The 11743-nt window shown below is 44.0% G+C and overlaps 1 protein-coding gene across 1 annotated transcript in view; it reads left to right on the top strand.

Moving 5' to 3' along the window:
* Positions 1-179: 179 nt before the first annotated feature.
* POLR1A (RNA polymerase I subunit A) overlaps positions 180-11743 on the top strand; it is an 84220-nt gene continuing 72656 nt past the window's right edge. Inside the window, exons 1-3 of the mRNA XM_043470349.1 lie at positions 180-369; positions 6544-6748; positions 8097-8246. Of these exons, the coding sequence (XP_043326284.1) occupies positions 293-369; positions 6544-6748; positions 8097-8246 (432 nt within the window). The 5' untranslated portion in view covers positions 180-292. The remainder of the gene's footprint in view (positions 370-6543; positions 6749-8096; positions 8247-11743) is intronic.

The following is an 11743-nucleotide window of genomic DNA, read 5'->3' as shown; positions in this document are numbered from 1 at the left end:
CAGTAGGCCTCATTTCCCTCGAAGGTCTTTCCTAAAATATTATGTTAATTTCTTATATGTGTTCGATTATTTTCAAAATACAGGGGCGCGCGAGAGTCGTGAAATTATTTTCTACCCCCCCCCCCTCCGAGCGGAAATGATATGGTCCCTGTAAATCTCCTTAAGGCGAGCCTTTCTCGCGCGCAAGCGCAGTTTAAAATCACATGGTGGCCGACAGGAGGTTGTGTGAAAAGTACAACAGTGGTGACTGGGCCGTTTCTCTGGCTGTAGGAGCTCGGAACTGACCTGGAGGATGTTGGGCTCAAAGAACATGCCCTGGCGGCGGCTGCAGGGCATTTCCTTCGGGATGTATTCGGCCGAAGAACTCAAGTAAGGAGTTGGTGGGAAGCATGCAAGAGCCTCTTGGGGTCGGGGCCGTAAACTACTGTTACCAGCAGGTCATGCGCCCAGTTTCTCCTCAGAGTCCATTGCTGTGTAGCGCATGGCCTGCTGGGACCTATAGTTCGGGGAACGTCTGGGGCTAGTGAGCAATGCCTAGAGTGGCTGGTTTGCATTTGGGTAAGTGGAGGTTCCCAGGTGGAAGCGTTGTCGTCCGCCAGTCTCCTCGTTAAATCAGCCTGGTTTGTGGAGTTACTGTAATGTCTCTGACGTAGTTTATTAAGCGCACGATGAGTCTTACAAACAAACTCTTGTTTGTAAGATGCTTATGCCTCAAGACTCAGTTCATGGGACAACTTCTTGGTTGGACCGGCTATATTCTCTGCCTAGTTACTAATACTAAATCAAAAAGACCCTCTTAAGTCCTCATTTTCGTCACCGTAGCGTTTGACAGAACTTTATTGTTTTCAGGTTCTTCTATTTCTGTGACATGTATTGTTTCCTTCCTGACTCAGTTTATCAACCCACTAACATTTATTGATCATCCAGTTTTTGCCAGGCACTAAGCTAGGTGTTCATGAAAAGTGAAAATGTTAGTCTCTCAGTCCTGTTCAACTCATTGCCACCATGTGAACTGTAGCCCGCCAGGCTCCTCTGCCCATGGAATTCTCCAGGCAAGAATACTGGGGTGGGTTGCCCTTCCCTTCACTTGAGGATCTTCCCGACCTAGGGATCGAACCCAGGTCTCTTACATTGCAGGTAGATTCTTTACCGTCTGAGCCGCATTCCTGACGCACTGGTGGACAGGGTCCTTGCATTCAGTGGCTTATATTCGAATTCATCTCAGTCTCTTTAGCTGATTCCTCTTTTCCTTAAATTTTGCTGTTCCTTGAAATTCTATTCTATTCAAATAGCTTTTCTTTTCCAAAATGTCCTCCCTAGACAGTTTCACCACTTTCATGATCTGTACTCTCAAATTTAAATCTCCAACCCAAATTTCTTTCCCTGTTTTTCAGACTTGTTTTTTTCAGCTGCAGTTGGACATCTCTATTTGAATTTCACACTGAGATCTTAAACTCAAATATCAAAAACTCAACAGCTATCCCTACAGGGAGAGAGAACTTGCCCCTCCAAAATGGTATACCTTAATCTAGTGCAAAATGTTCACTATTTTGTGACAGGGCTGTAATTTTAGACCCATTTCTCCTGACATCGCATTTGCTTATTGGGTTCTTATTGTGTGTCATCTATAATTTCTTTGTTCTCTACCCTCCTTTTCTTCAGACTGTATCTCTTGTTTGAATTGTCTTTTTCTTCTGTCTCCCTGCCCTTACACCACTCCAGCGCATCGTCTACCTTGCTGTTAAAATTATTCTTCCAAAGTGCAAATGTGATGATGCCCCTATTCTCCTTAAAATTCTCCAAAGGCTTTCCATTTCCCTCAGGTAAATGATACTTTCTTAGCTTAGCCTACAGGTTTACCCATGATCAGGCCAGTGCTGATTTTAGGTATAACATCATCCCTTCTTTTGCCCTACTAAACCACTTGCACATTCCATAAACTGCCATCAGGTTTCATTATCTGTGCCTTTCTTCAAGCTGTTTCCTCCACGTGCATTATCCTGTCTACCAGAGGGATCTACTTCCCTGCTCTTACCCCACCGCCCCTCCTTGGAGGCACCTGGAGAGCATCTCTTACAGTGAAAGCGCAGCTCAACTTCCCTCATTTCTGAGATCTTTCCGCAACTAGTACAGTTGTGTCATGGTTCCTTGATTACTTTTTGTGCTTATTTGTATTTTTGTCTCTCTCCACTGGCCTTTCTTTTATCCTCAACTCTCATGACTGACTGGATGAATAAACTGAGCTACAACAGTATGCTGCTCCTGAAATTTCAACTGTATCATCACTAGCCATAAATTGATACTATTTCATTCAAAAGCAATAGAATTGATTTTTTTTAGAAGTGAATTGTGGAGTTTTCAGAGAACTGCGTGAGTAAATTTATACCCATTACTAACATTTGATCTATTTGAGTCTAGGGTTGATAAATTTCAGTAATTATGCTACCTTTTGTTGTGCTAGATTCTAGTAACTTCCTAGCTCACTTGGAGTAAGAGCCAGGTCCTTAAAATGGCCTAGAAAGGTCATTCTGGCCTCTGGTATTTCTCTGAACTTACCTCTGTACTCACCCTGGCCTCCTAGCTGTTCCCAGAGTGCCATAGGCACACATCTATCTCAGGACCTTTGCACTCCCTGCTTCTCCCTCCTGTGAGGGTGACCTCCTGTGATGGCCGGATCCGTCATCTTCAGGCCTTTGTTCAAGTATAAGCTTCTCAGTACGGACTCGCCCCAGTCATTGGCCCACTCTATCATCCTCCCCCTTTTCTGCTTACTTTTCTTCATAGCATTTTCTTCCATCTAATAAACTATGTGCTTACTAATTTTTGTTTTTGTCTTCCTGCTTTCAATAGGATGTAAAGCCCATGAGCGCAGGGACTCTTGTCTGTTTTCCCAGCATCTAAAAGTGTGTCTGGCACTTTAAAAGCATTATTTGTTAAGTGCGTGCATGGGTGGGCGGAGGAGCTATCTCTTCAGCTCTTGGGCCTCTCCATTTTTACTACAACCATTTGTGAGGGTGACTCTAGTTATAGGAGAGGAAATTCCTTTCCAGAGAATAAGGTGACTCTAGGAGGCAGCAAAGGTCATACTGAAACCCAAGTTTGTTAGCCTTAAACTCTGTTCTCTCCGGTGGAATTCTTGCTGGTTGCCCTTCCTCTACATTCCATTCCTGCAATAATTAGAGGAATTTTCTCCTTTTCCTCAGCTAGAGAGAGGAGCTTTGTTCCTTAACATGGAAAGACTGAGGATGAAGCCAAAAACATACATTCAGTTTTGGATATGAGCTCTTTGTGTAGTCTTTACAAGCACAGGACACAATTCTGCCAATTGGCACAGGTCTGTGCTGGACCCACCTGCCTACTCTTTTTCTATCATTATAGGCTCCAGGCAAGGGAAGTGAAGTACCAACTTAGGGAACATGATAGATAGAGGATCTAGTGGTAAAAGCTTTGCACCCAGACCTAATTAGTGTTTGCCTTATTCTAATTAGTTTGTGTTTGCCTGATGCAGTAAATATTTTTCTTATTTATAATTCCAGTTAAGTTTTAGAGCTCCAAGTAAAATGAGAGACAAAAATGTAGATGAATATTTCTCCAAGTCTAGTGAAGAATGATTTAGCCTAAAGGTAGTGGGAGAAAATAGTAATAGTAGTGAGTTTAAATCATTAAAAAATTTTAAACTATGCAAACAATATCATCAAGAAAGTGAAAAGACAGGACTCAGACAAAGTATGTGCAAATCATATGTCTGATAAAACACACATGTTCAGAATATATAAAGCAGTCTTGCAACTCAGTAATAAAAAAGCAAATAACCCAGTTAAAAAATAGGTAAAGAATTTGAATAAACATTTCTCCAAAGAGAGTATACCAGTGGCCAATAGGTACATGGAGAGATGCTCACCATCATTAGTCATCAAAACCACAGTGAGATACTACCTCATACCTGCTAAGATGACTGGAAACAGAAAGGTCACAAAATATGCTGGCAAGAATTTGGAGAAATTAGAGCCTTGCTGTGGAGAAGGCAATGGCAACCCACTCCAGTACTCTTGCCTGGAAAATTCCATGGATGGAGGAGCCTGGTAGGCTACAGTCCATGGGGTTGCAAAGAGTCGGACACGACTGAGTGACTTCACTTTCTTTCTATAGTTCCTTTTGGAGAAGGAAATGGCAACTCACTCCAGTGTTCTTGCCTGGAGAATGCCATGGACGGAGGGGTCTGGTGGGTTGCAGTCTATGGTGTTGCAAGGAGTCGGACGCGACTAAGCAACTAACACACACACGCAGAGCCTCGGTGTATTGCTGCTGGGAATATAAAATGGTGCAGCCGCTTTGGAAAACAGTCTGTCAGTGTCTCAAAAAAGTTAAACATAGAGTTACCATGTAACTCAGCACTTCCATTCCTTGGTATATATCCATGAGAAATAGACAAAATATATTCACACAGCAACTTGTATGCAGAAGTTTCTGTCAACATTATTTATAATAGCCAAAGTGTAAAAGTAAGCCAATAAAAGTGGTATAGCCATACAGTGAAATATGGTGTGTACGTCCTCAGTCTCTCAGTCATGTCCAACTCCTTGCAGCCACATGGACTGTAGCCCGCCAGGCTCCTCTGCCCGTGGGGTTCTCTAGGCAAGAATACTGGAGTGGGTTGCCATTTCCTACTCCAGGAAACCTTCCCGATCCAGGAATCGAACCCTAATATGTTATATCTCTTGCGTTGGCAGGCAAATTCTTTACCACTAACGCCACCTGAGAAGCCCAAAATGGAATATTATTTGGCTATTAAAAAAAAAAAAGAAAAGTATAGATACAGGCTATGACGTGGATGAGCCTTAAAAATATGCAAGGAATTCCCTGGTGGTCCAGTGACCAAGACTTTGTGCTACCAGTGCAGGGGGCCTGGGTTCAGTCAGGGAGTTAGGTCCTGTGTGGTACAACTAAGAGTAGCATAGCCAAAATAAATAAAAATAAATATTTTTAAAATGCATGCAAATAATAAGCCAGCTATAAGAGACCACATATCACATGATTTCATTTATGTGAAATGTCTAGATGGGCAAGTCTCTGGAGACAAAAAGTAAATAAGTTACTGCCTAGGACTAATGGAGGGAGGTAGAGATGGGTGGAGAGTGACTGCTAATGTGTATACGATTTCTTTTAGAGTACGAAATGACTACCCACCCAGTATTCTTGCCTGGGAAATCCCATGGACAGGGGAGCCAGGCAGGCTATACTCCATGGGATTGCAAAGAGCCGGGCACGACTGAGTGCTAACACTTGCCCTTTTTTGAACTGTGTGGGCTTTGGCATTAGGTCTGGTCTACATCTTTCTCCTACCTTCAACACCACCTCTGCCATTCTGGGCTTTGTCACCTGGATTAAATCACCTGACCACTCTAAGCCTTTGTTCCTCTGAAAAACGGGTATTATAATGCCTGTCTCACACATGCACCCCAGTGTTCATCACAGCACTGTTTATAATAGCCAGGACATGGAAGCAACCTAGATGCCCATCAGCAGACGAATGGATAAGGAAGCTATGGTACATATACACAATGGAATATTACTCAGCCATTAAAAAGAATTCACTTGAATCAGTTCTCATGAGATGGGTGAAACTGGAGCCCATTATACAGAGTGAAGTAAGCCAGAAAGATAAACACCAATACAGTATACTAACGCATATATATGGAATTTAGAAAGATGGTAACGATAACCCTATATGCAAAACAGAAAAAGAGACACAGATGTACAGAACAGACTTTTGGACTCTATGGGAGAAGGCGAGGGTGGGATGTTCTGAGAGAAGAGCACTGAAACAAGTATACTATCAAGGGTGAAACAGATCACCAGCCCAGGTTGGATGCATGAGACAAGTGCTCAGGGCTGGTGCACAGGGGAGACCCAGAGGGATCGGGTAGAGAGGGAGGCGGGAGCGGGGATCAGGATGGGGAATACATGTAAATCCATGGCTGATTCATGTCAATGAATGATAAAAACCACTACAATATTGTAAAGTAATTAGCCTCCAACTGATAAAAATAAATGAAAAAAATATATATAATGCCTGTCTCGGAGGGTTAAAGTCACACACATGCGTGCATGCTCAGTCATGTCAGACTCTTTTGTGACCCCATGGACTATAGCCCCCCAGGCTCCTCTGTCCATGGAATTTTCCAGGCAAGAGTACTGGAAAATCCTGGGTAGCTTGCTGCTTATAGAGCATTTGCTATGTAGTGAGTACCTAAGTCCTTCGTATGAAGCCTTCCAGTGTGCTCTGTTAGTGCAAGATGTGTACTAAATCTGGCTTTCAGAGACGTTACCACTCACTCTTCTTCATTCAGCCCCTGCTGTATGCAGGCTCTGTGCTAAGTGCTGAGCTGCAGTGAGGAGCAAGGCAGACACCAAGTCTGCCCTCTGGAGCTGTCAGTGCAGCTAAGGATCCAGATGTTAAATCACGAATTTGTAAGTGCTGAAGAGGAGACATCTGAGAAGTTGGGTAACCTTAGTCTTCCCTGGTGGTTTTTATCTCCTTAGGAAATTAAGCGTGAAGTCCATTACGAACCCTCGGTACCTGGATAGCCTGGGGAACCCCTCAGTGAATGGCCTGTATGATTTAGCTCTGGGCCCCGCCGACTCCAAAGAGGTGTGCTCTACCTGCGTGCAGGACTTCACCAACTGCTCTGGGCACCTGGGCCACATCGAGCTCCCGCTCACCGTGTACAACCCTCTCCTCTTCGATGTAAGTCTTGACCCGGCCACCCAGGCCACGTGGGTCTCAGGGCTGCGGGTGGGACTCGTGAGTGCCGGCCCGCTCCTCAGGGCAGGTGTCTCAGGAGGAGGTTAGCTCCAGACACTCTGAGTGAAAGTGCTCTTTACTTTGAGATTTAAAACCTGGAGGAGCCAGGTTAGCCTCTAGCCCTGCCTAGACGAACTTTCAGTCTGATTCTTGTTGAGAATCGCCAAAGCTGGGTTATCTTTATGTAAAGCTAGGGGGAGGGAACGGAGGAAGAGGGACGAGGGGAGCAGTGTTCAGATCCATCCCCTTTTGTTTCAGAGGCTTTTTGCCTTTCAGAAATGTGGATGAGGCTTCCCTGGCAATAGAGCAAGAGTCCCTAACCCCCCTAACCTAACCTGATGATCTGAAGTAGAGCTGATGTAATAATAATAGAAATTAACTGCACAATAAATGTAATATGCTTGAATCATACAGAAACCATCCCCTCCCACCCCATCATCTGTGGAAAAATTGTCTTCCATGAAACCATTCCCTGGTGCCAAAAAGGTTGGGGACCACTGCCATAGACGACTTTGGAATTCTCTAGGCCTCCCTGAGGCCTTCAGGCAGATTTGTAGGCTCTTGCTTAGTGACAGGAGAAACAGAGCACCAGAAGGCCCTGCGCTGAGTTGAGAATGATGACCGTCCAGTCCTACTTAGACACTTCCAGCTTCTTAACATCGGTTAACTCAGCCTCCGGGATTCACTTTAAGCTACTCAGATTAGTGTACATGGACGTGATTTTTGTCTTAATTGTATTAGGGGAAGAGGAATGTCTTGTTAAATACTAAGTATTTTAAACGTTAAATATTTAAATAATTTTCAATATTTAAATAAGTATTAAATTTAGTATTTCAATAAAATAAAGGTAGTTCCCTACCTCAGATCCAAAGTAAAGTTCTAATGTTAATGGGTTAAAATAAAACTGTGAGTGAAAAATACAGAAGAATATCTGTTAAGTTCTTAAGGCGAAGAAGGACTTTCCAGGTACATAGGATGAGATGGAATTCTTTTTCTTTTCCCCCCATACGCCAGCCCCAGCAACCCAGGGCTGCCCTGTCGCTCATGGTTAAAAAAGGGCAGCCACTGAGGGGGCTGATGACCCCAGTTATGCTCCATCACACATGCTCTGGTATTGTAGCCTGCCACGCCCAGGCAAGGTGGGGGCTCAAAGGCAACAGGTCAAAGTGGAATTCTTAAAGAGGTAAACTGCTCACATAGAAACAAAAATTGTAAGTATGTATGTTGAAAATCAGTTTGACTGCTAACATCACTTTCTGATATCCTGTCTCTGTTTATTCCCTCTCTTCAGAAACTCTACCTATTGCTCCGGGGCTCCTGTTTAAACTGTCACATGCTGACCTGCCCCCGGGCTGTGGTTCACCTCTTACTCTGCCAACTGAGAGTCCTGGAAGTTGGGGCCCTGCAAGCAGTGTATGAGCTGGAGAGAATTCTCTACAGGGTAGGTGATGTGACTGTCCTGGGAACCAGACAAGCCGGAGCAGAGGGCACAAGAGCTGTTTGTGTGTGAATAGTCCCCTGAGAATAGTCACCAGGGCCTTCCCTGGTGGTCCAGTGGTAATGCAGCGTTCAGTCCCTGGTCTGGGAAGATTCCACATGCCTTGGAACAGCTAAGCCTGTGTGCCACAACTGCTGAACCCACACTCTAGAGCCTAAGCTCTGCAACAAGAGAAGCCACTGCAATGAGAAGCCCCGAGCACCGCAACTAGAGAGGAGCCCCCACTCGCTGCCCCCACATGCACAGCAACCAAAACGCTATGCAACCAAAAAGAAAGGTCCCCAGAATTCTGGAGCTTTAAGTCTTGTGACTGGGTACAAATAACTAGGCTTGAAAACATGAAGCTGTAAGAGTAATTAAAGAAATGTTTGTGAAAGCAACATACAAATACAATTTTACCCATCAGTGAGCTTTTTTCTCCCCAAACCCAGGATCCAACCAAAGATCATGCATCGCTTTGGATGATTATATCTCTTTGGTCTGCTTTCATGTAAGATATTTTAATACAGGGAATTCCTTTGCTTGACAATGACTTTTTTGAAGACATAAGACTAGTTGTCTTGTGGACTTCTCACATTCTGGATTTGTCTGATTATTTCCTCATGAGATTCACATTTCGGTAAGATTATACCTACCTGATGTAGGATCCTTTGTATTGCATTATTTTAGGAGGCACCTGCTGTCCAGTTGTTGTGCTACTGGTAACGCAGGGTTTGGTGATTTGGAGTGGATGGTGACCACCAGATCTCTATGTTGTAAAGAGATATTCTCTTCGTGATTAATAATAACCTGGTGCTATTATAAATATCTTATTCATGATTAATAATTAATAACCTGGTAAAAAGTGAAAGTGTCAAGTCACTCAGTTGTGTCCGACTCTTTGCAACCCTATGGACTGTAGCCCACCAGACTCCTCTGTCCATGAATTCTCCAGGCAAGAATACTGGAGTCGGTTGCCATTTCCTTCTCCAGGGAATCTTCCCAACCCAGGATTGAACCCAAGTCTCCTATGTTGCAGGCTGATTCTTTACTGTCTAAGCGACCAGGGATAACCTGGTGTTATTATAAATATCTTATTTAAAGTTCATTTCCAGTTGGTAGATCAAAATATTACTCACTTTTGTATGAAATAACCTGGTTAAAGGGTTTCATCAATTCTGATAATATATTTGTAGATTTTTTTTCAGATTTTTAACACACTCATATTACTTGTGAATAATAGCAATTGTATTTCTTTTCAGCCTTTAAATGTTTCATTTTTTGTTCAGACCTTGTTAGGTGGCTAGGACCTACATGACTTTGTTCAAGGGGCAGCATGCATCCTTGTCTTGTTTCTTATCACAAAGGGAAACCCTTCACCTTTCCTCTTCCCCTCCCCTTTCCTGAATAATTCAATCTTAATGACATTAGGTGAGCAGAGCAGGTAGGCTTCCACACAGAGATGTGACCTGGTGTGGGTTGTCAGAGCCCAAATGAGGTGAGGAAAGCATTCAAAAAAAGACCATATGTGTGTGTGCACGTGGCTAAAAAACTAATCTCAGGTCAGATTTCTCCAAGAGAGAGCTTGTGTGAGAGAGAGAAAAGGGTTTTCTTAAACCTTTACTCAGAGTAAATTATACTTTTTTTAGGAATCCCAGGTGGCCCTAGTGGTAAAAAAAAAAAAACCCCACCTGCCAGGGCAGGAGACATGAGATGTGGGTTCCATCCTGGGTCGAGAAAATCCCTTAAGAAGGAAATGGCAACCCACTCCAGTATTCTTGCCTGGGACAAGAAGTATTCTTGTCCCTTGGACAGAGGAGCCTGGCGGGCTATGGTCCATAGGGTTGCACAGAGTTGGACACGACTGAAACAACTTATCATGCAGGAATTTGTCCATTTTGTCTAAAGTGTCAAATCTGTTGGCATAAAATTATTCAGGATGCCCACTACCTTAAAATATTTTGGGGTGAAGTATACACACAGAAATGCATTAACTATACCCACAGTCAGAGTTTTAAAGTAACCATCACTGGTATGAGCACCTTCAACATCAAACTATAGTCCTTATTTCCAGAAACTTCTTCTCTTTCTCCTCCTGGTGTGCTTATCTTTGACAGTTTGTCATTGTACTTGCTTCCCTGGTGGCTCAGTGGTAAAGAATTTGCCTGCCAATGTAGGAGATGTGGTTTCAATCCCTGGGTCAGGAAGGTCTCCTGGGGAAGGAAATGGCAACCCACTCCAGCATTCTTGCCTGGGAAATCCCATGGACAGAGACGTCTGATAGGCTACAGTCCATGGGGTCACATAGAGTCTCACACAACTTAGCAACAATACTGTACTTAGCAAATTCTTTGTAGAAATAATTTGAGGTCTAGGATGCTGCCCCTTTTCTCCAGAGAGGCTTCCTATTGCTTCTGCCCTGTGCTTGGTGACCTGGGACCATCAGAGTCCACAGTCAAGGCTGAAGACTCCCTGGACTGCAGGCCATGGGTATCCAGGTGTTCTGTTCCAAGGCTCATCTAGTTCCTAGGGACACAGCACTTAGGGTCCCCAGCTTCCCATGTTTGTGGGATGGGATGTGGCAGGAAGATACTTTGTTTGATACCGGTCCTTTCACTAACTCTAGGCTTTGATTTCTGTCCCATTCATCATTTAAGACCTTCAGAATGAAAAGTTCAAAATAACTCGATTGTAAAATGTTTCTGAGGCCACGCTGCCATGTTGTACAGCTCCAAGGAGCATCCCACATCTGTCAGCATCTTCCCCAGAGGGACATAGCTACGCTGAAGGCTGCCCCAGAGCTGGGCAGTGCGGCAGCCCTTGGCCCCTGGGCTCTTTGACCTGAATCCCCATTTTCCCTTTATTATGGCCTGGTTATCCCTCTCAGTTCTGACAACTCTTCAGAACTTTACATTTAAAAAAATATTTTATCCTGTTTTTTTTTTTTTTTTTACTTCTTCATTTGGTCTTAATAATCTGTGTGCTGTGCTGTGCTTAGTCACTCAGTCATGTCTGACTCTTTGCAGTCCCATGGACTGTAGCCCACCAGACTGCTCTGTCCGTTGGGATTCTCCAGGCAAGAATACTGGAATGGGTTGCAATGCCCTCCTCCAGGGGATCTTCCCGACCCAGAGATTGCACCCAGGTCTCCAGCATTGCAGGCAGATTCTTTACTGTCTGAGCCACCAGGGAAGCCTTAATAATCTAGCCCACTACCATTGGAAGCTGAATAGTCTCATTTATATATGTTTATTTATTTATTTGGTCATGCTGTGTCTGGTGTGGCAGGTGGGATCTTCAGTCTTCGTTGTGACATGTGGACTCTTGGTTGTGGTATGTGGGATCTAGTTCCCTGACCAGGGATCGAACCTGGGTCCCCTGCATTGGGAACTTGGAGTCTTAGTCACAGGACCACCAGCGAAGTCCCAGGACATTCTCAATTTAGATTTGTTTTTTTTTTT

This window comes from Cervus canadensis, chromosome 5 (genome assembly GCF_019320065.1).
Source record: "Cervus canadensis isolate Bull #8, Minnesota chromosome 5, ASM1932006v1, whole genome shotgun sequence".
In the NCBI taxonomy this organism is placed as follows: domain Eukaryota; kingdom Metazoa; phylum Chordata; class Mammalia; order Artiodactyla; family Cervidae; genus Cervus; species Cervus canadensis.
Note: the sequence above shows the minus strand (reverse complement) of the source record. Positions and strands in the feature narration are given on the sequence as shown.